The 17,854-nt window shown below is 39.0% G+C and overlaps 2 protein-coding genes across 4 annotated transcripts; both read left to right on the top strand.

Moving 5' to 3' along the window:
- The first annotated feature begins 434 nt into the window (after positions 1–434).
- On the top strand, positions 435–5,100 carry Tfb1 (transcription factor B1). Of its 2 annotated transcripts, none has more exons than XM_043429740.1 (8): positions 435–581; positions 1,365–1,546; positions 1,624–1,825; positions 1,959–2,115; positions 2,239–2,790; positions 3,120–3,447; positions 3,671–3,846; positions 3,935–5,100. In XM_043429740.1, the coding sequence occupies exons 2-8, from the start codon at positions 1,393–1,395 to the stop codon at positions 4,055–4,057; spliced, it is 1,692 nt and encodes a 563-aa protein (XP_043285675.1). In that variant the 5' UTR covers positions 435–581; positions 1,365–1,392; the 3' UTR covers positions 4,058–5,100. The 2 variants fall into 2 exon arrangements, with proteins under 2 accessions (XP_043285675.1, XP_043285666.1); XM_043429731.1 differs by lacking the exon at positions 435–581 and adding an exon at positions 794–952.
- Positions 5,101–6,593: 1,493 nt separating this feature from the next.
- On the top strand, positions 6,594–16,366 carry LOC122405643 (uncharacterized). 2 transcript variants are annotated; one of them, XM_043410579.1, is made up of 11 exons: positions 6,594–7,339; positions 7,458–7,710; positions 8,559–12,067; positions 12,270–12,640; positions 12,743–12,769; positions 12,855–12,992; positions 13,085–13,206; positions 13,282–13,406; positions 13,571–13,854; positions 13,975–14,157; positions 14,244–16,366. In XM_043410579.1, the coding sequence occupies exons 2-11, from the start codon at positions 7,691–7,693 to the stop codon at positions 14,514–14,516; spliced, it is 5,052 nt and encodes a 1,683-aa protein (XP_043266514.1). In that variant the 5' UTR covers positions 6,594–7,339; positions 7,458–7,690; the 3' UTR covers positions 14,517–16,366. The 2 variants fall into 2 exon arrangements, with proteins under 2 accessions (XP_043266514.1, XP_043266515.1); XM_043410580.1 differs by lacking the exon at positions 12,743–12,769 and having other exon boundaries at positions 6,595–7,339.
- Positions 16,367–17,854: the final 1,488 nt, after the last annotated feature.

The following is a 17,854-nucleotide window of genomic DNA, read 5'->3' as shown; positions in this document are numbered from 1 at the left end:
AAACTTCGATTGTGCTTTGAATTAAATCGGGTGTCATTGATCTGTCAATACATTTTTTTTGTGTAGTTGAGAACAGGCTGACAGTTCAGTTTGGCGAGTTTATAGTATTATGAAATAAAAAATGGGTTTTCGTCACAAATATATTCAAAATTCCCGCTTGCACCAGCGCCACCGTAACCGGAAGTGGGTTAAGTAAATGGCGCTGTTACAGTCAAATCCGTACCATCGTTATCTTATTTCCAAAAACTCCTGACGTTCAACGTTATTACTATCGAGTTGTGGCAAATATTAGAAGTAAAATTTAATTGATCATTTCTTATAGCAAATGGAGAGTTAACGTTATTGATCAATGAAATTGAGTTTGAAGCAGGTATACGGTGGACGGAAACGTGATTGAGAACTGCGCTGATTTGAGCAGTTTATCGGAGCCCCTTGTTCAGGTCGATGGTGTTGTACGTACCTACGGTCCGTCCGTAGCCGTCTTTGCCTCGCGATGCGTCCGCTGATGTGTGTTTCTGCACATGGCCGTGCCGTTCGACGGGCCGTCACATCGCTCCACGAAAATAACGACTTTATTACCGGTAATAATAACCATCTAAGCACGTCGAAAGACACGGCTACGTCGTTGAAAACACGATAGACTATTTTAAAGAATAAACCATTGACTTTTTGCGTTTTTTTAGACGATAAAAATAGTGTGGCGAATTAATCGGCGGGTGAGCGTAGAGGGGCAAGGGGAAGGGTAGAAAAAATCGTACAGTGGTAACCGCTTCAGTTCTCGGCGTTGAGCCGATCGCGCTGTCTACGAAATCATAGAAATTTTTATTTTTTATTTTTATTATTTTTATTCTCTTATGAATTGACAAGAGTTTACGAGTTCGGCGATGAAGTTTCAGAGACCGCGCAACATTGAGATCTTATTGCAATACTTGAAACTTTTTCTCTCCTCTCGGTCTCTGCAAAATTATTCACTGTTTTTCCTATTATTTTTTGCCTCATTTTTTCGCTAGGCCGCAAGTTGCTCATGGAAAATCAACTCCTACGACTCAATTCAAAATTGAACTTTGCCATAATTTTTATGTGTAGTCTTGTAGTGTTTATCTTTCACGAGTATTTTAATCGTTTACGCATTTTTTCGGGTTCTGTATATTATTAAATTAAAAACTATCCAACTTTTGGCTGAGATCCAACTTTAGTTCCCAATAATAAACACATCGAATCAATCAACTAATAGTCGATCAGAAGGAAATTGTCATTGTTACAAGATGGAATAAAGTTATAGCAACAATTTTTTATTGAGCATTATGTTTTTGAAATATATTTATGCTGTTCATTACGTCTTCATGATTATTTTTTATTTATAGCTACATTTCGTCACATCCTACATCCACCATGACTACTTCTTCGGAAGATGTTCTCATGCAAGTTGGCCAAGTGCGTTATAAGAAAGGCGATGGAACTCTGTATGTCATGAATGAACGAATAGCTTGGATGCTGGATAATAGAGATACAGTGTCGGTTAGTCATAAATACGCTGATATAAAATGTAAGTTCAAGACATTCATCGTGGTAATAAAATTTAGCAAAATAAAAAAATTATATCACGATTTTCGATGATTTCAGTACAAAAAATATCACCGGACGGAAAGTCAAAGATACAACTCCAATTAGTTCTTCATGATGGCACGTCATCGACTTTTCACTTTGTCAATAAAAATGGCCAAGAAGCTCAGGTCAAAGATCGAGATGATGTCAAAGAATTGCTCCAACAATTATTGCCCAAATTCAAAAGAAAAGTCAACAAGGAATTGGAAGAGAAAAACAAGTAAGTTTCCCTGGAATCAATTATGTAGAACAGCGGAGCCTTTTAACTGATATCGCAAAAAAAAACATTCAATGAATTTAGATCAATTTTTTATTACATAAATATTCACGAAACGAGTTTGATTAATTTCTAGACTGCTACTGGAAAATCCGACACTGCTGCAACTGTATCGAGATCTTGTAATAACTCAAGTCATAACATCCGAAGAATTTTGGAGTCAACACGCAGCTGCTTATACTCAGGCAAAGAATAGTCAGCGCCAAGAGATCGGTGTGAACAGTGCCTTTCTTGTAAGTAGCTCAGTCTGTCTACAGAAAGATTTTCATCAGTGATACTATGTATTGGAAGAGTTATACAACGAATGACCTTCTATAATATATTATATAATCTATATTGGTGCATTCATTTTTCAGGCTGATATAAAGCCTCAGACTGATGGTTGCAACGGTCTCAAATATAATCTTACTCCCGACATAATGGAATGTATATTCAAAACTTATCCGGCGGTGAAAAGAAAACATCAGGAGAACGTGCCTCACAAAATGTCGGAATCCGACTTCTGGACCAAGTTCTTTCAGTCACATTATTTTCATCGAGATCGTATAAACGCCGGGACCAAAGATCTATTTACCGAGTGTGCCAAGATTGACGATCAGGAGCTCAAAAGGGATATACAAACTGGTATAAATGATCCACTCCTCGATATAACTTCTTTCGAAGATGTTGTGGTGGATGACAATCTTTGCACGGAATCTGGAAGTACTGATAAAAAGTCGGACCACAATATACATCAGAGTATGATAAAGCGCTTCAATCAACACAGCATTATGGTTTTGAAAGCGAGTACTGCCAAAAGACAGGAAACCAAAACATCTCCACCTCAGCTCAATGGTTCAGCATCTTGTGCTAACAAAAATCCATCACCGATCACAAATCGAACAGATGATCAACCAAAGAATAAAAAAGTAATTTCATCACTCTGTACTTAAAATCAGAAGTATCCCAATATTTTTGTTGGAATGACATTCAGCAAAACTAAAACAAATTTGAAGCATCGAAAGAATCTGAAAATTTGCATATTTAAATACAAGATTGCAAAATTTTCAGTTAAATCATTTAAATAGTTATGAATTTTCTCATTAACTGTTTGCTTTTGGTAATTCGCCAATTTAACGTAAAATCCATATGCATTTTTACCAGTATACAATATTCAACGGTTGAGAAAATATCACGTTTTAAGTTACAATTTATTCGAAGTAACTGACATAAATCTGTTATTTTGTGCTGTTCACAGCTTAGGATACAAGAGAAGTTGGTTTACGACGATCTGGACGGGAGCAGTGAGACAAAAACAAACGTCAGTGCACCACTTAACTTGACTCATGTAGACAGGTATTTGCATGGTCCTGTACCCGGTACGATTGCCACCGAATTAACCTCCGAGGAAATGCAAAGTACACTGATGCATCTAAAACGCGAGTCAGTGAATTGGATAAACGGTAATAACCTACCAAGACAACCATCCAGTTCGTTAGTCAGCTCGTCCGCTGCGGTTTCTGCACTTGGTGAATTAACACCCGGTGGGGCTCTCATGAAAGGGTTCCGCGAGGACAATGTTGGTCGTAAGTTTCCGTTTACTTTATGCCTCATTTTATCACGAATTTTAAGTTTCAATTATGTTTTCACACGAAGGAATGTAAAATAAATATTAATCAGCCAACAGAATATAGTTGCTGAGAAATTCGTACGATCTCATCGACAACTAAAAATCGTAATTTTAGATTCGTAAGCTTTTCTTATGATATTTATCCAATTAAATTGCAACATCGATAAATTTTTCAACAGAATTGATACCAAAGGACTTGGAAAAAGAACTCCGTAATGTGTATGTTTGCACGTGTGAGTTACTGAGTCATTTCTGGCGGAGTTTTCCACCGACGACACCTCAACTGGAGGAAAAAGCAGTGAGGATGCACGATGCATTGCACAGGTTTCATTCAGCCAGGCTAAAACCTTTTGAGGTACGTTGAATCATTCGATTGTTGCAATAGATGAGAATATATCTTCAGGATCGGCTGACTCATTGAATCGTTCATTTCGTTTCCTCAGGATCGTGTACAGCGAGAATTTTCGGCGGTGTCCCAACACCTTACGAGCCATTTGAATCAGCTGTTGAATACGGCATACAGAAAATTCGCTGTGTGGCAACAACGAAAGTTACAAATGAGGTAGCCAAGGCTTGATGTCAACGGCTTAGTCGGAGCTACGTAATGTAAAAGGTCAATGGAATTGCCCATTGAGCCGATACCGGAGCAATATCAACGGCCCTACCATGAATTGCTCTGCTGTTTATTTGTCTTTGTAAAACGTTACCGTAACCGGAAATCTTTCCGAGAATGACCCACCCGTCTAACTCCACCCTTTCATAAAAGTTCCGCACCAAAACCAAAGTGGAATCAAGCAATCAAAACGCTTTCTCGATGATTTTCTGTCAGCAGCGTAAACCATTTATTTATTCGTTTTTCTCTCATCGCCGATGGAAAAGATACATTGCTGTGGTGGAAGAGCATTTTTTCAATCGTTCACCAGTGACAATTGCCGCGATTGTGCGAATTCCGAGACTTATGTCGTTTATTTATTATTATTACGTTTTTCAATAACGAAAATAGGTAGTTCGTTCGACGAATAAAGTTTCATTGAGTCGACGGACGAACCTTTAAAGTGCCACGCGACCAATGGAGTCAAGGGATATTAAAAAATGACCCATCGAGCCACTGAGAAGTCAGTCATGAACACTGCCCTTGTTCAAGGAAATATGAAACGAGAAAAAAAACATTGGGAACGTACTGATTCGATTGTTTACGAAAAATGAACGATCAATACGCAACTACATCGATATCCAGAAGTCGCGATTATCGTGACGAACTCAACTAAGTGTCTTAACGTTGTATTCCTATTTTTTAAATTTGCCATTCACAAATCAAACTCGTGAATATTATCAATTACACGAAAAGAAAAAAAAAAAATTAAGAATACAGCCGCATTATCCGTAATATCCAAGTTTTATCATTATTTTCTATTATTCGTTATTGATAATATATTTATAATAAATGGCATTAGACATTTACCGTAATAATGTTCGATAATAATAAATAATGACGTTACTTTGCGATTGCGAACGATGCGGCTGCTGAATTTATTCAGCATGGTTCTACCGATCTTAGATACGGTACACTCTCCTAATTCTGTCTCAAATAAATGAAAATATAAATCAACGATTCAGCGATTTGTACCCATTTTTACCGATACTCTGAATTATAAGTGAAACATAGCGATTCAATCGATAAACGCGGCAATGAAAAAATGTTCAGTGTGTCAAGCTATCGAACCACCTCGAGTCCAATCGGGACACTGCATTTTTCGCGATCGTCAAATCATATCATTAATTATTGTCAGTTATCGCGACTAATGGTTATTATTATTATTATTATAAATATATTCTTACATCGTCGTCAACATTTCAACACTTTTTACCGAAAATCAATCTGCTGTCCACGTGTCAGAAAGTTTCGAATGAAATGTTTATGAATTTATGAAAATTCGGAAGTGACACCAGAATTTAATGGAACTTTTATTGTTGGTTTTGTTGTAAAAATATATTGAAAGGACAACTTTCACGTCACGAGCTTTCAAAAAATTTTAATACACTCTTTTAACTGAAAGTGGGAATCGAAATAATTGCTTAATCCTTTGGTTATTTAATGTAATTTTTCCACGCTTTTTTTTACCGATTGAACATTTATTATTATTGTTTTTTTTTTTTTTTTTTTTTTTTTATCAAAAACCAATTACCGGAAATTAATGTGTGATACTTTTGGATGGGTTCTTCGGGCTAGACATTGAAAAAAGATTGCGTTCGAGATGTGGACGCGAATTAACAGGAATTGCCTTGGGCCGTATCGACAAGTTCACATTCAAAGATCGAAGATGTTATGGGATCGGGTGGATTCGAACAGATACACATGAGTATACACAATCGTGCACTCGCAATATCCTCTCGTGCGACGAGCATATAAAATAATATATTGAGGAAGAGAGAGAGAGTGTGTGTGTCGGGGGTACTGAGAGACGCGCGAATGTAGTATACGTCGCGTCGAGCACGTACATTGTGTGCGAAGGGTGGAGGGGGAACCAGAATCAGGCGTGTCGCGTTAGAAATGGTGACCCAGAATTTTCAGAGATGTCTCGGTTTTGGTAGGTGATCGCTAAAACTCTTTTTTTCATACAAGCTTTACAAACTGTTTGCGGTAATTGAAGAAGATATATTCATCACATTTTACACTTGGCTAACTATTTGAGATGAAGCATTGTTTTTTTTTTTAAAGGATCAACAGGTAACCGAAAAAAACTAAAATAATCGGGCTTTGTATAAGGATAAAAAATGGTACGGCAATGGTATAAGGTTTGCTCAAAATTTATGATGTTGCTAGCTGAAAACTAATGATCGGTATCGCGAATCGTCAAAATATAACGTCCACGATTTCTATCTCGAAGCACGGCCCTGATAGAATTGACGTGTGGGTGGAACGTGGCGTGCGTAAGGTGGGGGTAGAGAGAGAGAGAGAGACGTATGTAACGAACATGAAGAAAACGCTTTCCCCCTTTCATTGTTTGAAAAATCCCGCCTGCGCCCTGCTCTTCACCCCGCGCGTAACGCACCCGTACGGGCGGCCACCCGCAATCGATAGATGGCGCGCTCTATTGTTGACTCCGATCAAAATGGCAGCCTGTAATGGGGCACTGCGGTGTGCACAATGTTGCTACTCGCTAACGTCCGTGTTAAATGTCCCTCTAAACGGTTTGACGAAAAAAATAGAAGTCTGTTCGCGAATTAATTGAAACAACGGCTCTTTCAATAAATCATAGAATATTCGGGTTTGGAGTCATGCGTGAATTTCGTCGTAATCGTCGCGTGACTCGATTCTTCCATCTCGTGCTCGTCTATCAACGAATGTAGCCATATTTTTGTTCTCTATCTTTCTCTTTCTGTGTTATCCGGCGAAAAAAAGCCCCCTGCAAAATCGCGAAAACTTGGCGAACGAGAAAGTTTTCAATTGTGCCTCATCAAGATTGCATTGGTGAATACGAGAGTACGAGACTTTAACCGCGTTTGTATTGCCTCTTTGTCGAAATGTAAAAGACGATTCTCTACGCGAGAACATTTCGACGTTTGTGTCAAGTTCCCGCGGTGACGCCTCGACGAGTTCCTGGACACCGGACCCGGGTGTTTTTCGGACCTCTAAGGTTATCAACGATGCTAACTTTTTTAGTTTTTTTCTCTAAACAGTGTTTATTCAAGTCGGACTTTTCGCGCGAGTGATAAAAGGCGGAAAAACTTCTTTTTTTTTTTCTTGAGACTGAATGTCAAGAATCTGCTGATTCGAGTTAGAAGTTTTAATTCTCAAGGATGTGAAATGAAACCGTTGAAAAACATCGACGCCGTCACTCGATGAGGTAAAATTTTTTTTTTTTTGGTACACCTATGTTGTGCTTATTCGAGCTCAAATCTTTGAAAGTTGCGATTGACAGTGAGTGCTAAAGTTGTGCTTATTTTTCAATTTTTGTTTTCCAGAGTAAGATGGAACGTTGCATCTCGTGAGACAGACCTTTTCAAGAAAATACCCTCGTATGTGTTAGGGTAGAACAAGTTAATGAGTAGAAATACTTTTCTACAAGTTAATGATAGTGTACTGCAATAGTCTTTTCAAAGATTATGTTATGTATGATCCGGCGATTAATCGCACATTTTTGGTGAGAAAGAGCCTGCTGAGGGCAGGCTAGGCACCCTGGTGCCAAGCGTGGGTGATGGATCCTGTTGGCCCATGGTAAGATTCAATATTTATTCATTTATTTGCATATTCAAATGATATTAAGGTTACATTATATGATTGTCACAAACATTCTAATTTTACTTGTTCTCAAAACTTGTGTACGTTGCTACATAGTTCAAGATTTTTTTCGAAAGAAAACAATTTGTGCAAAAATAAATTTTAAAAAACCTTTCAAAATATTCATATTATAGTGCTTTTCAATTATGCAAGCTTCAGTGTGTACATTTTTATCTGTTTTTGAGTTTTTTCAAGTATCTAAATACAATCAGACCAATGGATTTTCATTCTCTTTTTTGATTTTGAATCAAGTCAATTCTACAAGTTATCAATAAAACTAAAAAGATTACAAAAACAAAATTTTTGACGTTGAATTAGCTGCCTTTAAACGCATCATGATGAATCCGTCAGCGACAGAATTTAAAAAAATTCTTTAGTATTTTTTTTCTTGGTGAAATTTGTGGAAATGCTAAAAGTATGAAAATCAAAGCTGTTCTCTTTCGGGCTGTATGCACTCGAACAAAGGCCTTATTTACTACAATCTTCATTGGAATTCAGCAAAAAAATCATTTATGTTCTATAAAAATTCATTTCCAAGAAATTTAAATGTTCTATGACTTATTCTTTGCCAAGTGTTCATGAAATGAATATCAGCGCGAACGAGTATTCTCATGGTCGATTTACATGATAAAAATGTGCTGTAAACTTATGACTGAATTCCAATAGTATTATTGTTTCACTCAATTTTAGATTTCGATTGTTAAAAATTCTTCGATAGCGCATGAGAGAATAACCAAAAACGTATAAAAAGTAGATAACAATGATTGATAATGAATTTGTCGAAGGTATGCGTCGTACAACCGTTTGGCCGCGGGAACTGCGTCGGGTAGCTTTCAAGCAGCAGGATCATCGCCGAGCGGTGAATTTGTGGCGCATCATTTAACGACAGCGGCTAGCCAGGCGGTACCGTCGACGACAACGTCGCAGTTATTGCTGCAAGCTGCCCACACAACCGCTTCATTGGCTGGACAACCGTCGCCGTTCAATCCGGGGGGCTTTTTGTCGCCGCCGCCGGTCGGCTACGACGTGTTCTCGCCGCTGTTCCACCATCCGAATTCGAAGCAGGCCCACTATGTCACACAGCATCGTCAAGCATTGGCGCAGGTCCAGCAACAGCAGCAGCAACAACAGCAACAACAACAACAACAACAGCAACAACAACAACAGCAACAACAACAACAACAATCAGTTCCCAACACAAAACAGTCAACTCCAGAACCAGAGGCACCACTTCGTGAAAATTACAACTCGTCCCATCAGCAACAAGCAACGTTTTTCGAGCATCAACCGCAGTCATCGTCACCAACAGCAGCGACGCTTGCTTGGGCTCATCAAGGCAATTCTCAGCTTCCAAGTCCGTTCGGAATATTGCCACATGAGAGTGTTGTACCGTCGTCTCCGGGACCTCCTTCGACAAAAGCCGGTGGCACACCGTACGAGACCAACTTCAATTCCCACTTCCCCTCGTCCGGTCAATCTATAAGCAACCTCAACTCCCAACAACTGTCCTCCAGCGGGGTTAATCAATCGGAATTCAAATCGGCGAATTATTCGGACGGCGGTAAGAAAGGGTCGAACGTCGTAAGGACGACGTCACCAACTGTTGCATCGAAAAACGCGGTATCGACGTCACCAGCTGCGAGCGGTGGACAAGCTTTTTTTCAACAAGTTCCCGGCTCCTTTTCTTCGGACGCGCTAAACTCAAACTCTTACAATCCTGTCAACGAGAATCAGACAACCAATTCAAAGTCTGTTCAAGGCACCCTGCAACATCAGCAACAACAGCAGACTTGTATCGTATCGTCAGCCAGTAATAATGCTACTAAAGATTATCGTATTCCTCAGCCTCCGATCGCTGCTAGAGCAGCTGCAGCAACTACCATATTTTTAAATACCTCAGTTCGTTCTTCCGTTGCTCAGGGGCAAGAAAAAAATACGGTACCACGAAACTTTACCTCTCCTTCGGGAAAAACCGCGTCCAACGCTCAACAGGTCGTGCAGACGAAAGCGCAGGCCAAAATATATCCGGAAATAGTGAGTCACGGGGACGTGAGGAGAAACGATACTGTACACGAGAACAGTCAATCTTCGCCGATAAGTTTTTCCATAATGGATTCCCGAAATATAAATTATCCGGGCAACAGCGGTAACGGTTGTACCAACAATGGTAATAGCAAAATTGCCAACAGCCAGAGAGCTGCATCGAATAGCAATATGCAGTCGCAACAGCAGCAACAACAGTTTCACGTTCTCAATCAGCAGCAAACAACATCTTATAGACATTATTCAACGGGATCACAGAGCGATTCGGAATATCATCATCCGGGAAGATCGAAATCAACAAACTCCACGGATTCGGCGTATTCGTCGAATACTTCGACCCAAAACGGCCCCGATTGCGGCGTAGTTGTGCCACGAAGACCCAGTCCTCTGCAGGCGCATTCCCAAGCGAGCCCGCTGGGTCACGTGCCAAGTCCGGCTTATCCGATGTACAACAGCCCGATGACAACAATGTCATCACCCTCACCTTTGCAACAGCACAATGAGAATAACGGTAATAATCATTGTGCCACCGGTGCAACGTACAAATCAACGGTCGTTCAGCAACAACAGCAGCAGCAACAGCAGCAAGTGACTCCACCGTCGCCGTTGGACGTCACCGTGCCTAGACCGTCCTCGCAGGGCCAAGTAGCATATTCGTCGGTGATCACTAGAGTTTTGGGAAATCCAGAAAATTCTAAAGCAGCTTACAACACCGGTGAAAATAGGAATTACGAGAGACAGCAGGAATTCGGGCAGAAGCAGCAACAGGTCTGTTGGGAAAATGAGAATCGTCAGGCGACGAACAGAAAATTTTCTGTTACCACGTATGCCGCTAACACATCCGACATGAATCCACAAAGTTTACCAGCCCAGCAACAAGCTCAAAGAGTTCTTAATATATCGGAGAGACAACAAGCTTATTTCGACTCGAGTCAGGTTACCCTTCAAGATTTAAGCAGTTGCCGCGGTGATCCGATGAGTATCGTTAAGAATTTACAGAATTTGCAGCAAGGTGCCTGTCAGATGCAGCAACAGGGGGCACCGGGTGCTTCGGGAACGACGTCGGCGTCGAATGCCTCGACGACAGGGCCGAGCGATGTTCTGAAACAGGTCGAGGAAAGACAACGCAAGACAGACGCACCCAACAAAAAGAGACGAAGCTTCGAAAAAACTGGACACGCCACATCGACCCTCAATGACCTCGCTGGTGCCGCCGCTATGACGGAATATTTGAGTAGAATACCGCCTCCGGCTCATCATAATTCCAATCAACAGACTCAAAATGGTTACTTCGATTTTGAAAGATGGAATCTTGCTCCTCCTCAAGCCAAAATATTTTCTGGTTCTCCTGCCTCATTTGGCGGGCAAACGGGTCTTCATCACACGGGAAATTTCGTCGGTAATCCGGCTCATCAACACCAATCTTTGATGGTACCGCATCATCATGCTCCACCACCGATACCCTATTTTCCAGCGTTTCACATACCTCCAGGACATCATCCGCATCATCCTACCCACGAATATCAATCTTCCGGTACCGTCGAGATAACACCCGTGCCCTTCAACGAAAACTCCAATCCACCGGCTCAGAGCGGTACTTCTTGTTATCAGGAAGTCCGAGAGGACCAGCCTAAAGTAATTGTACCCAATATCGAAGAAGAACTTGGATTTTTGCAGCAAGAACACAGTGTAGCCGGCAGTGGTCATCGCGACACTAAGATATCCGGAAAAGATCCTAATACAGGCTTCATGACGAGTTACCTCAAATTTCTTCAAGGTGACAGAGAACCTTCTCCACCATTGGCTCAACGAACAGGTAGAAAAGCAACGTGGAACAAAACGAAGCCATACGTACCGCCTGTACCTCTCAAGAAACCCAATGAACCCACGACGAACGGTGAAGTTTCGAAAAGTTTTACCTCCGATAAACCAACCACGACAACCACCAAGGAACCGGTTATCGATTATGCCAACGATCCGAGATATTTTCCATTGCCGAAGGAAAGAAAAAATTTCGATTCGAGCGACGACGGTATTACCAGTGACGATGACTTTCCGTTTCATACGAGGAAACCTGAAATCAAAAAACCATCGTCCTCTGCACACCCACCGGTTACCGAAAGCTCTAAAGTTGATGTTGTTAAACCCAAGAAAGGGAGACCACCGAAACATGGTAGTGCTGCTGACAGAAAAAGAAAAGCTGCTGCCAGTGCTGAATTTGGTAGCGGGAAATACAGAAAACACGACGAAGGTGAGTTTTTTTGCATTATAATTGAGCGATTCGTATATTGTGGAAAAGTGAATTTCTCTACCCATATTTTTCTCCATTCATTGATTTTTAGTAACGAGGAAAATATTTTTATTATTCGTTTTAGCCATGTGAATTTCATGAAAAAATAGTGTTACATTTTTTTATTTACAAAATATTCCATTGTCCATCGTACGTTTGACAGAAATCATAGAGTTGCCGCCGAGAAGAGAAACGTCGAAAAGAAAAGCCAAGGAAAAAATACCGAAACGGGTAGTGGAAATTTCGGACGAGGAAGAACAAGGAGACTCTGATTCTGATCCGGCGTGGACTCCAGCGGCTACGCTGATCGGCGAGGAGGAAGAAAAAAAGAAGAAGCGTGGTCGTCCGGTGATATCGAAAAAATCAAAGCGTTTACTCGATGAGGAGGGTTATTCTTCTGGCGATGTCGTTGTCCTGAAAAGTCGCGGTCGAAAGAAGCACGACGGATCTTCGAGCAGCAAAATGTCGTGCAAAATCGATGAAAAACTTTTAGCCGCTGTCAGCGACGAAGATATCGATATTTCACCTTTCAAGGTAATTTTCTTGGCTCTGTACAAGTTTATGAATTTTTCTATCTTGCATAAGCGTTGAAAAATGAAAAAATATTCTATCCCGTGTAATTATTGACGCAAGCAGCGTGCTGTTGAGGATTCTGAAGATCGGGTAATGCGACATAACTTTCAATGCACTACCAATTTAGTATTCACTTTCAAACTGTAGTTTACTGAATTGTTATTTTTGTTTCAAGTCTGGCGAGTTCGTAGTGATAAAAGCCGATTTGGAGGAAGAATTCCCACCTTTGTGGCGGATCGATGGTAAAACTTTACTGCAAAAGTACGAACCTTTTCAGTCTGAAGGCAAAACTTTGTACAGAAACATATCTACGGTGAGTAATGATAAGGTAAACGAGTTTTTTTTTTTCAAGACAAAGTTTCAGAAAATTAAATCCTCATTGATTTCGATATTTCCTTGTTACAGTATTCGGGCTGGGCACCACAAAATCGACACATATATCAGCAAGTACCCGTGAAATTCTGGCAGCAAGGGAAATTGGAGACAGTCGTTGAATTTTTGCGTGATGAAATGATCATTGACGACAGGTTGTCTTTTCGAATTACCCGTTTATACTACGTTTTTGAACCAATGTTTTAACCAGATAATCATTTTGTTTTCAGCGAATGCATAGACAGATCGATGAAGGAAACGGAAAAGTTCCAGGACAACTTTGAAGTGTACATACAAACTCTTATATCCCAGGCGCTGGACTCGAATTTCCTGACAGAAATATTTCAGGAGCAAGGTAATATCGAGGCCTCCGGTTTCTCGCTTGTCCAAAAATGATATTCCGTTTCTCAAATCTGAGTATCTACGGTATACGAGATTCAATGAACTTTTTTTTGCCTTTAAATTGTATTTCGCAATTTTTCAAAGTTCACTGAACGAAATTTATCATTGTGTTTGCAGATGATTATTTCCTGTCGAATGTAAAGACTGTGGACGAAATCACAGAGGAGAGGAAACGACGATTGTTGTCGACGACGAAATGGCAGCCTCATACTATCACAGCATTATTAACGTGGCCGTGTCTCAACGTTTTGAAGGATCTTATGCAATCGGAAACGAAGGGCAAACAGTGCATAGGTTGTCAACAAAATAAGGTGCATGCTAGAATCTTGCTGTATGGACAACCGTATAATGCAACAACCCTTGAAGGTGCACCACCAGACCCGAGAGTGCCTCAAGAAAAGGTAAGCAGTCAGTTCAATCAAAAATTCTATCAGAGCTTTCTAATTTTTATTTGAATAAGAGAAAAAAAAATAGTAATTGAAAAAAATCGAATAAGCATTCAAAATTATTGAACTTTGCAGGACTTTTTGTTCTGTCGAGTTTGCCAAGCAAAAGTAATGCTCTACAACAAAGTTGCGCATCAAAAGTATCTGATGTTCGTGGAATGCGCGAGGAGAGTGGCAGATAAGAGATTGGCAGATCCTCACAAAGACACAACGATAATACTCAACGAGCTACTTGCTGATGAGGCCTGGCTAAACCAGGTGAGAATCATGTTCATTTTTAAACTGAAGAAGCCCATCATTAGTTGTCAAAATGGAATATTAAATTGAATTTTTCGTTCTCACAGTTGTTTAAAGAAGTTCGTGGCATTTGGGCGGAAATAGACAGCATAGAGCAGCAAACGAAGACAAAACTCAACGCTTTTACCTCCTCGAATGCCACACGAAAAGCGGATCTAACGAGTTCAACGCAAGCTTCCATCGATACAACGCCTACGAATGTCGTCAATCAAACGAGTATCGATTCACACGTGCCTATTTCGTCAGCTATGAACTCGAGTCAGTCGGATGCTTCGACGATTCTTGACTCGAACCAAATGGCAATAACACCATCGTCTTAGTTGTCAACTTCTTCTCCGTACAGTTTATCCACGCCAAAGGATTTATAAAATCCCATCGTGAATGTGATACGAGATGCGTGAAAAACATAACAAAAGGACCCAAACAAAGTGAAAAGAAACTGAGATAATGAACGGCACGACGAATTGATAATGAACTTTTTTCAAAGTGTTTGGTCCCACGTTTATATCGCCAAATACTGTGAGGGACGAACGTCAAAAAGGAAGTGTCGGGATCGTTTACAAGGATCTCGACCGATCTTGTGATAAAATTTGATCGCGAATGCAGACTCTTTCTATTCGCCATCTCAACGAAAAAGAATGAGGGTGATTTTAATACCGAATGTCGGGAGTGACGAAATCGACAAACAACCCCTGAGAAAAATGAAAACTCACTCGCAGCACGTGTGTAATAATCTAAAATGACGTGAATGACTGCTGACGGTATTGTGGACGGTACGAGATGATCTTTCATTTGCCATTTACGGTAGCTGTAACCATAAAAAAAAAAAAACACGTACGAATGTCGGTGTGAATATAGATTTTTAGGTTATAGTATTTACCGCAAAAAAGGGGAAAGGAGGATCATGTTATTACAGAAAAGAAAGCGACGTCTGCAAGCTGATTGTAACATCCTCGAATTTGTTTTATACTTGCAACGTTGACAACTCATTTGGTCGCCTGACAAATGAAATTGAGCATAATTTACAATGTAACGAAGGAACTCATTAGAATCATAAGAATTTGTATAAAATATCTTAAACATACACATACACAATTTGTGTAATCACCTAATATTCGATATTAAGATTCAACCTTTTTTTTCTGTTTTAATATTATTGAATAGAAATGACCGATCGCTCTATTCTTATCTCAGAAGAAAACAAAAATTGTTAAAAATTCAGTCGAACTCGCTCTGTTCTCATATTTATTGGTTATTGTCCATCATGATATTGTTTTTCTTTGTATGGGATGTGTACATAAATCATCGAGGGCGAGTAAATTTGTCAAGGACTAAAGAATCTTACAGAATATTGAAGTTTTCCTTCCTCCTCTCTTAATCTTATTTTCTGCATTCTTCCATCACAAGAGTGAACCTTCTTATTTCTATCTCCTTCTTTATTCTTTTAACCATCTTTTTTTTCAAGCGATCTAGACACACACACACACACATTTTGCGTCAATGCTGACCTAGCTTTTAAATATACTTTCCAATAGAACATAGATAATATAACGACAAAAAAAAATGAATGATGCTCGCTACCAGTTGTACAGTAACCGGAAAAACCAACTCCAGGATATATTTTGTAAGTGGCCCAACTTTTCATTATTATTGCCACTTAATTCAAATGATTAAAATTATTATTATTATTATTGTCATTATTATCGTAATATTGTTTTGAGCCTGAAGCAATTTAAGGTTTTAACCTGTTTCCAGATTTGTTGTAGGAGGAAAAAAGCTTAAAGAAAATGAACCGCAATGAACTGATGGTTATCTCGAGGGAAACATAACGGAGACCGGGTGATATGTGAGACGCGCGAATGTATTTTTCGAAAATGATGTATGAAATTATATTTGTAAATTGTAAAGAATATATATTTAGGGTCGAGAATGAAAGTCGATGATACAGTGTGATTCGGAAAATCAGCATGTTTCATGAATTTGAATATCGGTGCGAAAATCGAAATTATGTTACACGTACACACAATGAAGAAACGAGCAATGGGAATTTGAAGTAATAGTAATAAATAAAAGAAAGAAAGAACTCGGATCTCTGCGAAATACTTGAGAAAATGCAGGCATTTGGACAATTAGAAGGATCATGAACGAATAAAGGAAACCCCCAAGCAGATATTACAGATTTTTTTTTATATTTATATATATATATACATATATATGAATATTTTTTTATGTTTGTTAGAGTCTTTTGTCGGTAAGCGTGCCATGTAAATATATACATCTATTTGCCTTCGTTCAACATCGTACAACTTCTTCGTTCTTATCGTTTTTTAACTTCAATCATAATTTTGGCACTAATAGCAAATGAGAAAATTAAAAATTTGCATAAAACAGTACTGATACGCGTTTGCTGCTCGTCGGGAACGAATAGACTAACTTTCAAAGAGAATTTTCCTTTGCTTAAGTAAAAAGACCACACGGAAATATTGCACTCACAAAATTGACTTTGTGGAAAATCAAAATTTCTTTCGTATCATCGTGTATGCGGAGTATTATTGTTATAGCACAGCTTTTTGTTTTTTATTTACGTGACATCGAGTTGTAATGATTTTTATTGACATTGAGTGAGAGAATTAAGTACTTCTCTGTTATCCTGAGTAGTATATATGAGAAAAAAATGTAATGAAAATTACGTTCAGGAAATATAAATATTATATCATAAATTCATATATATATATATATATATATATATACATACATACATATATATGTATATAATTAAATATAATGAAAATCATCAGTCACATTATTCATGTTTTTATCGATCATTTTTTCAATAAAATTTGAACAATCCACCGTTTTTGTAAAATTTTCAATAGCCATCTGTGGCGTCTTAGTTGTTCACGTATGATATGAACGATTATTGAAATTTAGGGGAATAGATCACCGGACGAGCGGCGTTTTATTTGCTCACTACCATGGCTACCGAACGTAAAGATTGTGCGGTGAGGTTAAAAAATTAAAAGTATATATATGTTGATACGGACGAGCCTGTATGAGTTTATAGTACAAAAAAGTTGTGACAATATTTTGGAAACAATAATTGCTGAGATTGACCAACAATCTTTGGTGGTCAATGCTACTTTTATCAAATATTCGCCTCGGTTTGCTCGAATCGGTGATTCATTTGTTTATTTTTTTCAACACCGAAGGAGCACGCAATTATTTTCGTGATTGATACCCATGATTCGGATTTAAAAAAAAATTAAGTCTAAATTGTGGACCAAACTCTCTCCTCATTTAAATTAATGAAAAACATGCAAATGTCTCAATGAAAATAGTTGAAAAGATAATTGATGAATAATTTAAAAAAAACAATACTCGATTATTTCCGTGACTTAAATTGATTTTTCAGCAAAATTTGTTGTTGCATTGATTCATCCAGCTATATAATTCGTCGTTGGCACATTAGCTTGAAATTTCTATGAGTGCTCGATGGACACTGATTAGGACTGAAAAAAAGAATGTAAAAAAAGTAGAACCTGTATCGCTTCGTCGAATGTTCCAGAAATTACCGCCGCGACATTAAAATTACTTGTTGAGTAGACAGGGTTCGAACAATCGGTATGTACGTCACTGGAGAAACCGGCTAAAGTGCGCA

This window comes from Venturia canescens, chromosome 1 (assembly GCF_019457755.1).
Source record: "Venturia canescens isolate UGA chromosome 1, ASM1945775v1, whole genome shotgun sequence".
Lineage (NCBI taxonomy): Eukaryota > Metazoa > Arthropoda > Insecta > Hymenoptera > Ichneumonidae > Venturia > Venturia canescens.
This window is presented reverse-complemented; position numbering and strand designations above follow the sequence as displayed.